This window comes from Tenrec ecaudatus, chromosome 6 (genome assembly GCF_050624435.1).
Source record: "Tenrec ecaudatus isolate mTenEca1 chromosome 6, mTenEca1.hap1, whole genome shotgun sequence".
Classification (NCBI taxonomy): domain Eukaryota; kingdom Metazoa; phylum Chordata; class Mammalia; order Afrosoricida; family Tenrecidae; genus Tenrec; species Tenrec ecaudatus.
Window position 1 is genome coordinate 68,769,532 of NC_134535.1, and position 17,615 is coordinate 68,787,146.

Sequence of the window (17,615 nt, forward strand, 5' to 3'; positions counted from 1 at the left end):
TTAATTCTGCATCTTTCTGTGGCAGACATTAAGAGATAAGTCCTTAACCTTTATTATCACTCATATATACCTAAAATATTTTAAAAATAATTACCCTATAAAATAAATTGGAACAAAAGTTGAACTGTACTCAGTTCAAGCAGAAAATAAGGTAAAATTATATACAACAGATTGGAAAACACTGAAGACTAGTAAATACAAATAATATTTTGCTGTGTGTCACTAGTAGAAAAAAATAGGGTTTTCACTTAGTTTCTATGTGTAAAAAGAAAATAATTTTCCGTGAGACGAGTAGATTTGTGTTCCTATCTAACTATTTTCAGCAGTCTATCAGTTAGTTGTACTGTGGTGGCAGGGGGTGCTGTGGTGCTAGAAGTGCCACCCTGGATAGATAAAACTTGAGAGGTCATTTCAGAATCAGACAGACTAGGAAGGAGGATTTGGCAAACTACTTATAAATGACTCAGCAGACAAAGTCTCTTAATAGCAGTGGGGCAGTATCTGATAGGGTACTGGAAGAGAAGCCCCTCATGTTGGAAGATATGAAAATATGGCTGGCAAAGCACTGCTTCCTCGAAATACAGTTGACCGTAATGAAACAGTTGAGCTCAGTTTGGGGACCTTTATCCTATGAGGTGGCAGGACTCAAATAAATAAAAGCAAGCTGTAAACAGGATGAAGAATGGTCATGCTGCTGGTGGTCAGTGCTGTGGAGGTGCTGACTCAGGGACCCTCAACACAGGAGAATGAAATCCTGCCCAGTTCTGCTTCATCGACAGCCGTGCAGTCCCCTGCTGCAGTCACTGTCAGTGCATCTTGCTGAGGGCCTTCCTTCCCACCCCCCCCGCCCGCCCCCGACCTTGTATTTACCAAGTATGATGTTTTTTCCCAGGGACGGCCTCCCCTGACCACATATCCAAACGACATAAGAATATGTCTTACAACCTGAAGGGCTAGTTTTCCATGACTTTATCAGATCTGTTTAGTAATTTTAGAAGATTGTCAGACTCTTCTCCCTAATTTGTGGAAGTCTGCAATGTCACCCTGATGCCGTTAGCTTCTAGTGTCACAGCCATCCTCGCTAACAAGGACCATTAGAATGGCTGTACTTACAAGATGCGTTTGCTTGTTCTTGTGGCAGTTCACAGTACTTCCACAAGTCTTCGCCAGCATCCTGTCAACCGCTTCTATTTTTCTTCAGTTTTCCTGATTTATTGTCCCACTTTCACATGAAGTGACTCTCTGTATTCCCCTTCATCATGCTTTGATGCTTCCTTCATTGTTCAATATTTTGTGCTTGGATTCTTTAAATCATTTAAAGTGTTTAAAGCTAAGAAGTCACACTGAGAACTAAGGTGTGCTGACACAAGATATGGTATTTTCAATAATTTCATATGCATGTGCCAAATTTTATAATAAATAAGGAAGACCATGACTGATTCCTGTGAATTATGGATCTGGTGAAGAAAATGAATACATTTGCCTTCAAAGAAGTCTCGCTCTTTGGCAGTGAGGATGTCGCTGTAGAAAGCGATCAGGCCTGGTAAAGCAGAATCAGTAAAAACAGAGGAAGATCCTCAAGATCCATTGACATGTTAATTGCAGCAATGGGCTCAGATATTACAAGACTGTCAGGAAGGTGCAGGGAAAGGAAGGGTCTTGTTCTGTTATACACAGCATTGATATGAGTTGGAACTGAGTCGAAAGCACTTAACAACAAGTTTTGATAGTAGTAAGCATTTTTAAAATATAAAATTGAAAGAAAGCAAAGAGTTGATGACATGAGGCTAGACAACATTATAAGAGAAAAATCTAACAAAATGTAATAATTTGAATGGTGGATAAAGGCTGCGAGGTGACTTCTATGGAGTAATTTGTCCGGAGTGTAGAAAGGTAAAGAACATAACGGAAGTCTCTTCTATTTGTTGGGTGTTTTTAAACTTCAAGGGGTAGTATTCACATGTTAATAAAATGCTGTCTACTAGCTGTCCTAGATGATTATTCAACTATTTGTATAAGTCAGAGCTTAAAACTACTTGGCATAATTTCTTACACAAGTTGCACGGGGCTTAAAATACCCCCCATGGATAGAGAACCACTAACTAAAAAAAAAAAAGAAAACCAACCCATCCTCTCAGCCCTAAAAACACAGAAGGTGTGTATTATTTGTGTAAAAATATAAAAAATTCTAAATAGTAGCCTAATTCTTAACTGAATGTGACAAGTTAGATTACTTGAGAAGATTTTTATTCTAAATAAAAACTAAAAAGCTTAAAGAACTATACTGAAAATTAATGGACATTTAGCACTTCTTTTACAGATTGACTGAGAAGTTTCATTTGAATCATTTTCCAAATTTACAAAAATTGCGATTTGACTGATTTCATCCTATATATTTGTAGTATTATTTGGTAGGTTTATATTATAAAACAATTGTGCAAATGTTCATTCTTGCCTTTGTATTGTAACAGCATTTCTTTCTTTTTTTTTTTGCATTTCTGAACTTTTTTGTCCCAACCCCAGGAGCCTTTTAATAACTTTTTTCCCTTTTCTAATCATCTATCAGTTTCTCCACTGAAATTTAGTACAACAGATATCTGAGGGGATTACCCGCCCTCAAGAAAAGGAAAAAAGCTCCGCCTAGGAGGATGCATTTTCCCACTAGGCGAGCATTGAGCAACTCGCTCTGAGTTAGTGCACCCAAGGGCATCATCTGGGAAGGTTCTCTGTGGTCACAGTGAATTTTTTCGTAAAATCAGTTTCCCTGGAACCTCGGTGTTTTGTTTGTTTTTTTGGTGTGTGTGTGTGTGGTGGTGGCTGATTTAAGAGAACAGCGTGTGAGCAGGAAATTTTATTTCCTGCTTGGGAAAAGTGCTGATGTTGAACAAGGACAGTGCTATGGGAAAATCTCATGTGTACGAGTAGTTTTCTCATTTCAAAAAAGGTGAAATGTTGATTGATAACAAACCTCGCTCCGGACATCTGTCAACTTCCAGAATGAAAATGTCAACTTGTAGTGCATTTGGAGTTCGTTCCACAGGTCAGACTGTTAATCAAGCTTTCTACTTATAGGTTCTGAAAAGACAGTGTAACAGTGTGCGACAAAAAAAGGCTTGTTTGTGGCAGACAGGGGACGAATGGTTTTGTCACCATGACAACACACCTACTCTCAATATGCCAGTTCTGGGCAAAAATCAGCATCTCTCTCTTGCCCCGCGCAGCTTCCTCACCTGACCTCCTCGCTCCCTGCAAGGCTTTTTGTTGTGTGTGTGTGTGTGTGTGTGTGTGTGTGTGTGTGTGTGTGTGTGAATGAAGAGAGACATGAAAGGACAGAGATTAGAAGACAGAGAAGAGGTGAAGAAAAAACGAGGGAGGGCTGTCAACCATCCAAACAGATGAGTTTGAAAAATGTTTCCAAGAATGGAATCACAGATTTGACAAGTGTATTAAGTGTAATGGTGAGTACTCTGCAGGTAAAAAGGCTGTTTTGTAAAAAAAATTTAAATACACAGCTTTGAGGGAAAAAATATCTGGTACCCCTTTGCATTTTGTATCTCTTTGTATACTGTATCTCTCTGGCGGGCCACAAACCATTTTAATAGATAATATTCCCCATCTTCTATGCAAGGAACAAGTTTTCATCCCACTTGGGGTGCTATTCCCACTGAGAATGCACGTACCATACTAACCTTAAATGCGCGTGGTGTAACATAGCTAAATTTTCCAGACCACATCTGCTTGATCAGTTCAGCATATGATTTAGCTATTTCTCCTCTCATTCCTAATGGATTGTCGAAATTTAGTTCTTCTTGATACTTATCATTAAGGAAATATTCGGTAAGTGGAGGTGTGTTGCTCAAACACTGAAAAGGATAACACAGATTTTTATAAATTTATATAGAACAGAGAAACAAATTGAATTGGTATAATAGTTATATAGAGAAGATATTAAAAGAATGGTCTCTTGAGTGAAAAACTTACCAAATGGTACACTCAATTATTAATTTCCAAAATTTCAAATTAATTAAAAGAAATAAATTATAATATCTGCTACAAAATATTTTGCTGCCAAATATGCATTAACTGTAACCATAGCAAACTATTAACTAGGATGGAAGCTGACATTTTCTTTTCATCTTTTACTTGATTGGTAGAAATTATGGATTGTCTACTCATCTCAGGCACTTGAAAATTAGCCTAAATAGGTGAAAACGTAGAGAGAATGTAGCAAGAAATTAAAAGAAATATTTACTGCTTTCACCGTTAATTCTTTACCAGGGGAGAGCAGCCTTTAAACTTCTCATTTATTGGTAAACCATTTCTAGAAGAGAGAGTATAGATTAGCTGAGTATGAGAAAACAAACTTTAGTTTTATGAATGAACTTCTGGTTGCGTTTTCACTTCTTCTAGCTTCTATTTAATAATTCAATTTTCTTTTAGTTCTATTAAGACTATCAGGAATTCAATTTTCTAACTCATTCTGAATGAAATAATTTTAGTATTCACAATAAAACAAAATAGTTTTCTATAATAATTTATATCTAGATGAAATATTATTTTGTCAACTATATGGTGTCATTTGACATATGATCATGCAGATAGATTTCTCTTTTATTTTTGCTCCATGAAAATACAAGGGGGATTTTCACGGGGAAAATGTCATACAATTGCATTTCCCAGCACACTTTTGGAAGCTCCCTCATACTTGCCTGGAGCTGGCAGAGTGCTAGAAGAAAAGCTAGCTGCCTATATTTCAGCAGTAGAATCTCACTCACAGGACAACGATTTACAGTACTGGAGACCAAGCTTTTCATCGTTTACTTACAACTCATGCACCTGCTTACGTTTAGTAGCTATGAAAGGTCAGCTTATTCAGTTCATGGAGATGACATGGATCCAACAAACTATCACTACACATCACGCAGTAGTTAGCAAAAGTTCCAAAATAAGCATATTTAACGCCTAAATTAAAAAAAAAAGTGGTACTCTATTTTGTGGTTTCAATGATAAATTTACTTTAACCTTCTTAAATACCTAAGATATTTTAAGGAATTTCATATATAATAAGAAAAGTACTGTTTATTGCCTCAAAGCAAAAGGGTGAATAATATTATGCAATTTGTAAGTGTATAATTCTTAAGCAAAGAAAATACTACAAATGGACTTTTCAGCAGTAAAAAATATAAGCAAGAGGAAGACAGAGGTGGGCTACAGTGTAGAGCCAAGTAAGGAAGATACTTCCCTATCCAAAATTCTTTCATACTTGAATACATCTCTCATAATCTTATCGTCTTTTTGAGTTTTCTTCTCTTTTCTTTTGCTCTTTATTTTATAGATACAGCACTGGAGGTAGTGTAAGACAATCTTAGTGCATACCATAGCTACATTAGGCCATAAATGCCATCACCATATTTTAATGCTCATAACCTGCCCATTACAGTTTTTGCAACCTGCCACAATCTTGTGGTTTAAGTCTTCTATGCATGCTATATATATATATGTTATATGCATGTGTGTATTTACATAAGCTCTACTTTAACACAAGTAGATTAACACTAAAAACTCACTAAGATAAAGGGATAGCAATTTACAACAATTTTTGAGCAATTTAGAATGATACAATTTTACAATGATTATTCGAGCAATTTAAAATGGCTATCGATTTAGGGGGAGATTCTTGTATTACATTATCTCAGGTTCAGATTGGGAGTTTAATATTCCACTAGTGACTGTAGCAAAATTACCCAAAGAAGCAAATATGTGGCTTTACTAACTACTTCAAAGATTCAAGTTGTGATATCATGAATAATTCTTGAACTTTGCTTTTCCTTATTCACATGTATCTTGAAAAGAGTTTCTAAATTTAATTAAATTTATTTAGCTTTATAATAGCATCTATAGTAATCTTTCTTACATTTATAGTTACACATGCCATTTGTGTGCTACACATTTTAATGTTTTTTCTTGCTTTCAGATTAAAATGCCTTATCTTTTGAAGGCGCCATCATCGTTTGCTTACCTTTGCAGCCTTATCCTTTGGCAAAACTAAACTCACTTTCAAATGTAATCCCTTGTGTTTCTCCTCACTCCATGCATTTATTCACTCTACGTTTGCAACATTACTCTATTTACTTGAAATACGCCTTGTTTGTTTCACTAACTTTACTAATCTGTCAAAAGTCAGATATCCTCTTTGCAAAGCCTTCAAAGATCCTTCCTGAATAACCCCATACTGCTTAGTGCTAGGCCACCAGGCACCTGGTGTACACAAAAAAAGCACATGCTGAATAAAACTGTTTTTGCCTACATTGACTGTGTTTTTCCTCAGTTTTTAAGGTCTTATTCTTCAATGTCTGGCACAAGAGTGCTTGACAAATTTGCGTTGAAGATAAATATTCACTTGTAATGAACAAACTCAGGAATATTTTCACACACTACTAAATGAATATTAAACCATCTGTCAATGCCGGCACCCTGTTTTGTTTTTTAATCTATCTGCTTTATAGTGGGCTGCTCTCTTTATTTGTAAAAACTCTTTAACATGAGACCAGAACTAATTTTTACAGTGATACTAGTATAATTTAAACCAGTTATAATTCAATATGAACAAAGTAACAACAAAGACATTAGGGAGGGGGGAGCGGGGAGGGAGGGGAAAAAAAGTAACAACAAAACACAAATATTTTAATAAGTAACTGGTTGTTTTTCTGTCAAATTATCATAATCAATATATTTTCAGATAAACATTACATTTAAACCTTTAAGTTCTAAAAGGACTGGCAAAAGGGGTGGGGTGGGGAGTAAAAACATCCAATTTGGTGCATATTAAAAACTCATGCTAACTTTTCTGAAAATTTATACAACTATATATGTATACAGAAATTATACAGCCAGTTCAACTATACTACTAATGCACGAAACATAATAGTTTTAAAATGGTCAGACTTTTAATTCCTATAAGTGCGAGTTCAATGAAATGTTTTACATGAGACTCTCTCTTATAATTTCTGGCATGAATTCCAAGGAGTGACTGAACAGAGGTTAACAACTAAAATGGTCCTGTGCTCCCAGTGGTGACGGTCTACTTGTGATAACAGTATTCAACTCCGCACTCTGGCAGAAGAAAGAGGTCAAGTTTCTCAAGAAGCCAGTCTTTTGCCCACACTTTAATTTGAGTTGTAATTTACTTCAGCAGCTCATTAGTCAGTCTTTTCAGATGAGGCTATCTTAGAAACATGAACATCTGACCGTTACAATAAAATTAGATACTTGTACTGGTTATCATTTAATTCAATGGTTAAAAAAACCAAAAATTGCCTCCAATTCCAGTTTAATAATAAAAATCATAACCAGAGTTATCTTAACCAGGCTGTGCTAACAATAAAGATTCTCTTGCAAAGATTCTTCATGTGTATGTATCATTCACTATTTCTTAAAGGAATTCCTTTATTAAAAACATGGATTTTACAACTCCTACATATGTCTAAGTAGGAAATTTTCATCTTACCCGGGAAGCTATCTTAATAAGTGATAGAATATGGACTAGCAATCATCTGACACATATCGTAGTTAAGTGACTAGATCTCTTATGCCCCTGCTTCCTCATTGTAAATAAGGTCAAAACTCACACTTTCTTCATATGCTTGGTTGTTCTGAGCAAAAACTGAGAACATATGTGAGTCATAAAAAACAAAAGGAGTTATATAAATAGTATGTTAATTTTGTAGTTACTTTGATGAGTTTTGTGACATGCTTATCAGTCACATGCTATCGAGCTATCCCTGTTAATTTATCAGAGTTCAACTGCCTAATAATGACTAACACCAATACTTCAAGTTTTTAGAACTAGAGCTTACAATTAGTTACTAATAAATGAGATCTAACTATGATGTAATCTGACTGACCCTATATCACATAGGCCTATTGGGATGTTTTCTTTATATCATATATTGTGTACAGTGAGTCCTACGATGGGATATTTAGTCAAAAAGCTTGTTAGAAAAAGAACATTAATTAGGCTCAAGAGACCAAGTTCGTACTAATAGTTCCAACGTTTACTGCAAAAAATCTTATCTTATCTTAATAGTACATATACTATGTTTAATTAGTTTAAGCATTTTTGTATTTCATTTTTAAAAGAATGATCCCTGATATTCGTTGCCATCAAGTCAATGCTGACTATGGTGACCCTATGCGTGCAGAGTAGAATGTCTTCCATAGAGCAGACGCAGCTGGCCAGGCCTTACTAGAGAGGTGCCTCTGGATGAGTTTGAACCACCAACCATTCGGTTAGGAGTCCACCACTTAGACCATCTGCACCAACTGGGATCTCTTTATGACTTCCAAGCAAGCTGACAGTGTGGGAAATTGACAAGAACAAGTAAAATTGTTAAGTACTAAAAATCTAAATTCCACTTTGAGTATGTAGGAGACTTGACCCTGATTAATGTAACGTCTGTGCTATCGTTAGGCACACGGGAAAGGGAAAGATGCAAACTGTTATGACAATGGCTGACCCGTGAGGAGCGATGAGAATGCTGTTGTACGGATAAGCCAAAAATGTAGTGAGCATTTGTTCCTGCAGGTGCTTTGTAGTTCTCCACTAGTGTTTGCATGGGCATTTTACACGGGAAACTGTAGGCGATAAGAAATTCCTGAACTTAGATGTAAGAATCTCAAGATGTACTCATCAATTTAACGTGTTAAGATCTGCGTCTTGGAATATTTTCCCTGCAACACATTCACTCGGCTCCCTTCCAGCTATTACAGCTTTGTCAGTACTTCAGAGAAGAACATTTAACTTACGACTACTCATTTCTCAAAGAAGATTTCCTGCGGAAATCCTCTCTCGTTAGGTTATAACTTAATGCACCTTGAACTCCCTTATCTTGGAAGCAGAATATGTGTCTTATTTGCTATGCAAATCACACCGTTTACTGATGTTACATAGGATAAATATAAATTTGTGTGGTGGAAAGATTGGAGGCAGTCCCGAGAAAGACCTAGGGAAGTGAGAAAGCACACTACTAAAATGAGCTCTGACCTGTACCCTGTTGTAACTACAAGCTGCTACCCACAAACGCTCTGCAAGTTACAAAGGAAAAAGCCCAACTAGTATCTACGGACATTTTTCTAATCACGGAAAATAACCACTGTGAATGCACTAACAACTAATTTCTTAAAGATACATCTATATAAGGAAAAGATAGATGCAGGAAAAATATTTTCATGAAGATTATTTCCCTCAAACTTTCAGCCTGAAACTACACATAAAACTACATCCTAAAGAAAGTTCGATATAATAAAATGTTACATTTAATGGACAGTCTGCTACACAGTTTAATGAATACAGATCTTATTCTACAATTACTCTAAAGAATTTAAAGGATGTTTACATCATTCGACTATTTATATAAAGCATTAAAGCATTAATCCTCTATGAAGAACTCTTGTTATAAATTTCCTTCCTAATCCAACACACTAAAGTGAAATATTCTAAGGGGTAGGACTTTCTTTCATTATTTAATTATGTGTAAAGAAAGAATGTCACGCATTGCACATCATGTTTCCTGATACATATATATATATACATATATACACATGCACAAATCCTACTGGGTTTGTGCTACTTTCAAGAATGTCTTCCACTAGATGTGCTCTAATAAATCGGATGTTTTTAGAGTTTTCTGAAAAAAGAAAAAAGTGTCTAAAACTGTCATTATAAACTTCTGCAAAATTTTTTAAAAAACCAATGAAGTAAAATAAAGTTCTACTACATAATCAAATCTCAAGTGTGTAACCAACATATTTTAGAAAATGAGTAATTAATAGACATAACCCAATAACTTGATTAATAATCTGGAATTCCCCCAGTACCTGGAAAATAGCCAAAGTAATCCCCTTCAAAAAGAGAAAGTTGTCTTTTGTAATGCTGAATATGAACCACTCCCTTTCTGTTCAGGTGCTCCAGAAGCCCAATTCTCAAGTGATCATGTATGCTCACTATTTAGTAAACCGGTAACTAGAACAGGAAAGAAAACAAACTTAATTTTTGATTACCTAAAGCTTCCGAGCTGTGTTAACTCAGTCTCTAACTGATCAGAATCAAACACCACTCACACCCTTAAAAAAAGTAGCTACACCTTTAACCTGACCGACACTAAAAATAAAAACTCAACCATATTTACTTTCTTATGATTAAAAAATAAAACTGAAGAAATTCTTGGGTAAAATCATCTTGGAATACCTCAAATATTTTTCCTTAATTCTATAGTTAGTAAAGAGTTCTCAGATTTGTCACATTATTAGTTGGTTTTCAATGTGCTATGACAACAGTCTAAGCATTCCGTAGAGAAAAGGCACTGTATTCTGAAGGACTGTGCTGATTCTGGGATATTTATGTAATAAATAGTGGCTGGGGTAAAAAATGCGACCAATTTTGACAATCTCTTTCACGTAGATTATAAACGATATAATTGTTAGCCACTTGAGACTTCCATTTTGTTTTTAATTCTTTTCCTGAAAATGTAATTTTCAGGAAAAGAATTAATACTAGAATTGATTAATACTAGAATGTAATACTAGAATTGAGAGGTCAATTTTGAAGCTTCTCCACATAATTTATGAGAGCATATATAATTTATAGGTGTATTCTGCTTTTTATTTCCATTTTCATTTCAGTTTTCCTTTAGAGAATAGATTTAGGTCAATAAACATGACTACGTCTTCTTCTCCCCTCCCCCATTTTAACTATGTTTTTTTCCTCCCAACTAGTCAATGAAACAAAATTTAAAGGCAATATTCCTGAACTAGATAAACATGTTCTAACACTTTAATTTATAATACAAATATGATCCTTTCAAGACATAAAATTAAAGTTTAAAAGTCTCTGCTCTCACACCCCCATCCCTTTAAATTCTATGGATTCTTCTATTCACACACTACTTAAAATCAGTGAAGAGTTATTACTAAACCTCTGGTTAGTATGAGCACTCACGGGAAATATTTGGTTAGTTATAAAAAAAAAAAAGGTAGAACTTTCTGTCCTTTATCTGTATGAGGAAGGTGAATGCTAAGTTTGTTAAAAAGACTGCCTTGTTAAATTTAGAGATTATAATCAGAGAAGTAAAAGTTAGAAAGCAATGGTTATGTAAAGATAACTGATTTTTCACCTAAGAAATGAAAGAAATTAGATGGATTATCTATTTTTGATATGGAAAAAATTAAAAGTCATTGTGATAATGACAATTATATCAACAGTAATTCAGGGAAAGGTATTTAAAAGAGGTTTTAAAAGTAGACTAAGATAGTAAGGGGCTGGTTTTTGTTTAGGTATTTGTTTCATGGGAAGCGTGCTAAAACCATTTTTCGTAACATTAACAAACTTAGTGTAAGTTATATTATATGTTAAAAAACTGAAGTTTATGAATTTTAATGGTTAATGTCTTACATCCTGCCCAGAGCCCTGCTGGCCTAGTGGGTCATGAGTCGGGCTGCCAAAAGCAAGCTCAGTCGTTATAAACCATCAGCCACTCCACGTGAGAAAGAGGAGACTTTCTGCCCTGTCAGACTTCCATTCTGAGAAACCATGGGGGGCAGGAAGTTATATTTGGCCCTATAGGCTCACTGAGTGTCAGAATGGACTCAATGGCGGTGGGTTTCTTTTTCATTGAGATCAAAGTGAAAAATAAAAACTGGCAGTCTTAACTTGGTAGGCCCCCGAGATGGTCAAAGAATTTCAGGAAAAAAAATTGTTTTTATGCCTTGAACAAAAAAATATTCAGTAAAAGAAAAATCATTTTTATATGATCCTTTGAGAGAAGATCTAGATGGTACCAACTTGTCTGAAAAGGACCACATTTTAGAAGATCCTATAGAGAGTGGGAGAAAATTGTGGAACAAACTCAAAGTTGATGTTAATATATTTCTTATTTTAGGGCAATGAAGGAGCTTTGGATAAGTTAGCTGAGTTGCTAAAGAAAAGTTTGCGGATCAAATCCACCAGCTACTCTATAAGGAAAAAGAGTGGGCGATGTGCTTCTGTAAGGACTACAGTCTAGGGAAATACGGGGAAGTTCTATTCTGTCTCACAGGGTCCCTATGAGTGGGCTAATGACACAGAGCAATCGCACATACCAGACACTTCTAAACATTTATTTCACAAGTGAAGAAAAACAAAGTTTCTTATTCAAGGCCATATAACTTATACATGGCAGACCATGATCTGAATCCAGGAAGTCTGATTCCAAACTCCATGTTTTCACAACTAGTTTGCCACACAGTCGACAGAGTGCAGTGAGATGAGGACTACTGGAGGGGAAATGAAAAAGTAGGGAGAAACAGCAGAGATGATTATTTTCAAACAGCAGTAAAAAGGACACCGTGCTTGGAGAAGGCCAAGTAAACAAGGGAAGCCTTCGATGGAGTGAACTGCACAAAGTGGCAACAACAGACTCAAACCTATCAGCAGTCACGAAAAATGATACTGGTCCAGTCAGTGTTTTGTTATGTTCGACAAAGGCTTCCAAATCTCAGAGCAATTCAATGACGATTAGCAACAACTGCAACAACAATAGCATCACCAGCTTCAAAGTCAAAAGTTTCCATCACTGCACACTTTTCCCTTTAAAAATTACAGAGGCCCTAGGAAGATGGTGGCACAATTGTGACCAAAAATAAATTTTTGGTACAGCACTCAATGACACCACTGTTAAATATAAGAGGTCTGTCAAAGTATTTTTCCTATTTAAGATTTTCTTATAACAGTAATACTTTTGTCCAAAATGGCTTTATTTTAAATGTACTTATAGAAAATCTTTTAGCAAAGTACATAATGCTTACAAAAGCCCCTAGATATTACTGAATAATTATTTATAATGCTTCAATTAATATACTAAATCTGTAAAATGGAAAAAAAGAAATCCCGACTTACACCGGGATTCTGTTCCTACAGTTGTAAGTTGGTTATGACATCAGTTGTTTCATCATTACTGCCTCTTATTTTCACTATTTTCATAAATCACAACAATGAACATCTATGAATGACATAATTAGCAAATTATGTGCTGCAACACTGTAATACACATTACTGATAGAATGAAGCCTCCCGTGCCCGCCCCCCCCCCAAAAAAAATAAATCACAATGGCAGGTGGTCCTAAGTGCAGTCTGCTGTAACAAGGGCACTGCCTAGTGGTTTGGGTGCGCGCGCGCGCGCACACACACACACACACACACACACAATAGATATATATGTATGTGTTTTATTAGTATGTGTCAATGACTAAGTTTGCATTTAAGGTGCTTGACACACTGGATGAATGTATGGATTGTGATAAAAGATGTAAGAGCCCCCAATTAAAATATTTAATAATAATTAAAAAAAACGATGATGGCAACATATGTACAAATGTGATCGACAATGTATGTATGTATTTATTGTCCTAAGAGCCGTATGAACCCCCAATAAAATGATTAAAAAAGTTTGTATTTAAATAAAATCTTCCTAAGTGAAAATCAAAGATAAATTTCTATACAGGAAGCCATGCTTATAAAGCAGATAGATTGATTTTCCCACAAGCCTTTCCTCTTTAACTGAATTAACTTCCCCGTTTAAGGGATCTTACGTGCTTATTCCATTAGCACTGCCATTGCTACATTTTAGTGCTCTTCTCTTTAGAGCTGACACACAGATAAAAAGGCATCGATATCTGACATATAAATGTCAATAGTGTTTATTGAATGTATGAGGAATGTTTTTTGTGTTGCTAGATGCTATCGAGTCAGCTCTGATGCATAGTGACCGTATGCACAACAGAACGAAACACAGCCCTGTCCTGGGCCATCCTCGCAATTGTTCCTATGTTTGAGCCCATCGATGCAGCCACTGTGCCAATCAACTTGCTGAGGGCCTTCCTCTTGTTTGCCTTTCCTATATTTTATCAAACACGATGTCCTTCCCAAGTGACCGGTATCACCTGACAATATGTCCAGCGTATGTAAAACGAAGTCTTCTCACCCTTGCCTCTAAGGAGCACTCTGGCTTTACATCTTCCAACACAGATCAGTTTGTTCTTTTCATAGTCCATGGGACTTTCAATATTCTCTAAAACTACAATTCAAACACATTGATTCTGCCATGGTCTTCCTTCTTCAACGTCCAACTTTCACATACATCTGATGCAACGGAGAATAGCATAGCTTGGGTCAAGCACACGTTAGTCCTCAAAGTAACAGCCTTGCTCTTCAACACTCCAAAGAGGGCTAGTGCAGCAGAACTACCTAATGCAACACATCTTCTGATCTCTTGACTGCTGCTTCCATCAACACTGATTGTGGATCCAAGCGAGAAATCCTTGACAACTTCAATCTTTTCTCCATTTGCCATGATGTAACCGATTGGTCCAGTTGTGAGGATTTGGGTCTTCCTTACCTTGAGTTGCAATCTATTTTGAAGGCTCCAATCCTTGTTTTTCATCAGCAAGTGCTTCAATTTCTTCTTGTTTTCAGCAAGGAAGGTAGTGTCATATGTACACTGCCGATTGCTAATAAGCCTTCCTTCAATCCTGATGACATTCTTCATATAATTCAGCTTCTCTGATGATTGGGTCAATATAAAGGTTGACCACGTATGGTGTGGGGATACACCCTAACACACGCCTTTCCTGATTTTAAACCATGCAGTATGTATCCCTGTTCTGTTTGCACAACAGCCCCTTGATCCATGTAAAAGTTTCTTGTGAGTACAATGAAATGCTTCAATACTTCCCATTCTTCTCAAGGTTATCCATAGTTTATAATGGCCCACACAGTCAAAAATCCTTTGCATAGTTAATGAAACATAAGTAAACATCTTCCTGGTAGTCTCTGCTTTTGAGCCAAGATCCATCTGACATCAGCAATGATATCCCTTGTTCCATGTCCTCTTCTGAATCAGGCCTGAACTACTGCTGGCAGCTCCCGTTCAATGTACTGCTGCAACCGTTGTTGATGATCTTAAGCAAAATTTTACTTGTATGTGATATAAGTGATACCGTTTCAATTAATTTGAACATTCTGTTGGGTCGCTTTCCTTTTCTTAAAAAAATACTTTGGAGGGGTCACTTTTCTTTGGAATGGGCACAAATATGGATCTCTTCCAGTCAGTTGTCCAGATAGCTATTTCCAAATTTCTTGGCGTAGATGAGTGTGTGCGTCCAGTGCTTCTTCAGTTTTCTGCAACATTTCAATGGGCATCGTCAATTCCTGGAGCCCGGTGGGGATTAGTGCTTTCAGAGCAGTCGGAATTGCTTCCTTCAGTGCCACGGATTCTTGTCCATATGCTACCTCCTGAAATAGTGAACTATTGACTTGTTCTTTTTGGTACAGAATACATTCTGTGTATTCTTCCATCTTCTCTTAATGCTTTCTCCATCATTCATTACATTCATTATTTTGCCTACAGAAGCTTTCAAGCTTAAACTTATCAAGTTATTTTAGTTTCAGTTATGCTGAGCATGTAATTCCTTTTGGTTTCCTAATTATAGGTCTTTGCACATTTCATTACAGTATTTACCTCTGTCGACTCGAGTTCCCCTTTGAAATTTCCTAGACAGCTCCTTGACTTCATTCTTTCTTCCATTTGCTTTTGCTACTGTGTGATTCAGAGTAAGTTTCAGAGTCTCTTCTGACATTTACTTTGATATTGCCGTTCTTTCCTGTGTACTGTTCCGCAGTAGGACCCTGATCTGGCTCCAATTTTAGTATCTGTGCCACCAAAGCAAGCACCCCCTGGTTTGGTTTTAGCTGCTGATATTGAGTTTCTCTATCATCTCTTCCCACAGATGTAGAAGTTGATTTCTGTGTATTCCATCTGGGGACGTCCATATTTACAGTTGCCTTTGGTGTTGTTGAAAACAGGTAAACTGTTAGTTTTGCAAATGGTATCTTGTGATCTCCAGTTGCATTTCTTTCACAGAGTCCACAGTCTCTTCCTCTGTTTACAACTTTTGCACTCCAGTCATCAATAACTATCAGCATCTTGATAGCATACACGATCAATTTCTGACGGAAGTTATTGGCAGAATTATTTACTTCCTTTATCACTTAGCCTTGGTAATTTGTGCATCAATCTACATAATAATTGTACTGACTGGATTTTCTTGAAGGTAGAGATAATCCTATCATAAATAACATTGTACTTCATGATGGATTTAGCAAGATCCTTTCTGACAATGAATGTCATAACATTCCTATCGATTGTATCATTCCCAAGATAGTAAATTATATGATTTTCTGATTTCAAATGGCCAATGCCAGTCCATTTTAGCTCATTAATGCCTAGGATACTGATCTTCATGAATTCCATTTCACTTTTGACCACTTCCAATTTTCCTGAATCCATACTTTGCATATTCCAAGTTCTGATCATTAGAAGACGTTTGCAGCTGTTTCTCTTTACCTCGAGTGGTGCCCAACCATCAAATGAAGATCCAAAGGCTCCACTCCCACAAGTTTTACTTGACTCATGTTGCCATGGTTGATGTCGCTCCAAGAAATCAGGTCATCTGTACTCTCATATTGTGAGTGCACTTGAACCTGAGGGGCCCATCCTCCAGCAATCTTAGACAATGTCTGCTTCCTTTGAGTATCTGACAATGCTTCGAAACTATGCATAAGGTTTCCAGGGGTTTCTTCCTCCAAATTGGGAAGTGGAGTCCTTCTGCGTTGTCTTAGTCTGAAAGTTCAGCTTCAGATGACCTTGCTGTCATCTGAAATACTAGTGACATAGCTTCCAGTGTCATGTAACAACACACGTCACCACAGTACAACAAAATGACAGACAAGTCATTTTGCTGTAGGAAAATAAAATTGATTCAGGATCTCTATGGTATAAAAATGTAAAATATGTTCCTTGAAGACAGATGGGCAAAAATAAAGTCATAAGGGATATAAACATAATCAACCATCAAGTGCAATCCAACTAAAGTATCACCTCGTGGTGAGGACTCACTCAAATTTTTCAATGGCTTGCTCCTCTTTGTTTCCTAACATTTGGCTGATCATGTTTTCCAATCGCATCAAATGTTAAATCTGACATTTATTTGTCTATCTCACTCATTAGTCACTACCTTTATCAACTCTGTATCACTAAAATATAGACGTAAAGAATGTTTTACTTATTAAATCAACTAAATGAATTGATCCAACAAAAACTTTAGTTGACTTTTAATTCCTTTACCCCTTTAACTCTAACTGTAGATGAGCCAGTCATCTTTCTATGTACCATGTAGCTGAACACTACTGGTGAAAAACTAGAGTAAATAACAATCTGATATGTCACATTCAGATAGCTCTTCCTAGATTTATTATAATTAAGTTTGAAATAATGGAATTCATCACTAAAATTAGATACTACTTGCAAGTATAATCCCCTTTCTCCCGTTACAATAGAAGTGTCCATGATCCATTCAAATTTTACAGAACACAGTCCTGACTCCTACTTTCTTTTTCATAGATACCCTCATTTATTTTCATGGCCTAAAGTATCTTCTATTGTAGTTAAATTTCTATTTCCAGCTTAGGTCTCTTGCCTGTATCTCAGACTAGAATATCCAACTCCCTGTGAGGGACCAGTTCT

At 36.2% G+C, this 17,615-nt stretch overlaps 1 protein-coding gene across 5 annotated transcripts in view; it reads right to left on the bottom strand.

The window, feature by feature from the left end:
* Nucleotides 1–17,615, bottom strand: part of USP15 (ubiquitin specific peptidase 15) — a 135,034-nt gene that overhangs the window by 25,598 nt on the left and 91,821 nt on the right. For 2 of the 5 annotated variants that reach the window (XM_075551349.1, XM_075551351.1), the window contains one exon: nucleotides 3,681–3,863. In XM_075551349.1, coding sequence (XP_075407464.1) covers nucleotides 3,681–3,863 — 183 coding nt within the window. Of the gene's footprint in view, nucleotides 1–3,680; nucleotides 3,864–9,891; nucleotides 10,022–17,615 lie in introns of those variants that run through there. The other 3 variants (XM_075551350.1, XM_075551352.1, XM_075551353.1) reach the window with 2 other exon arrangements.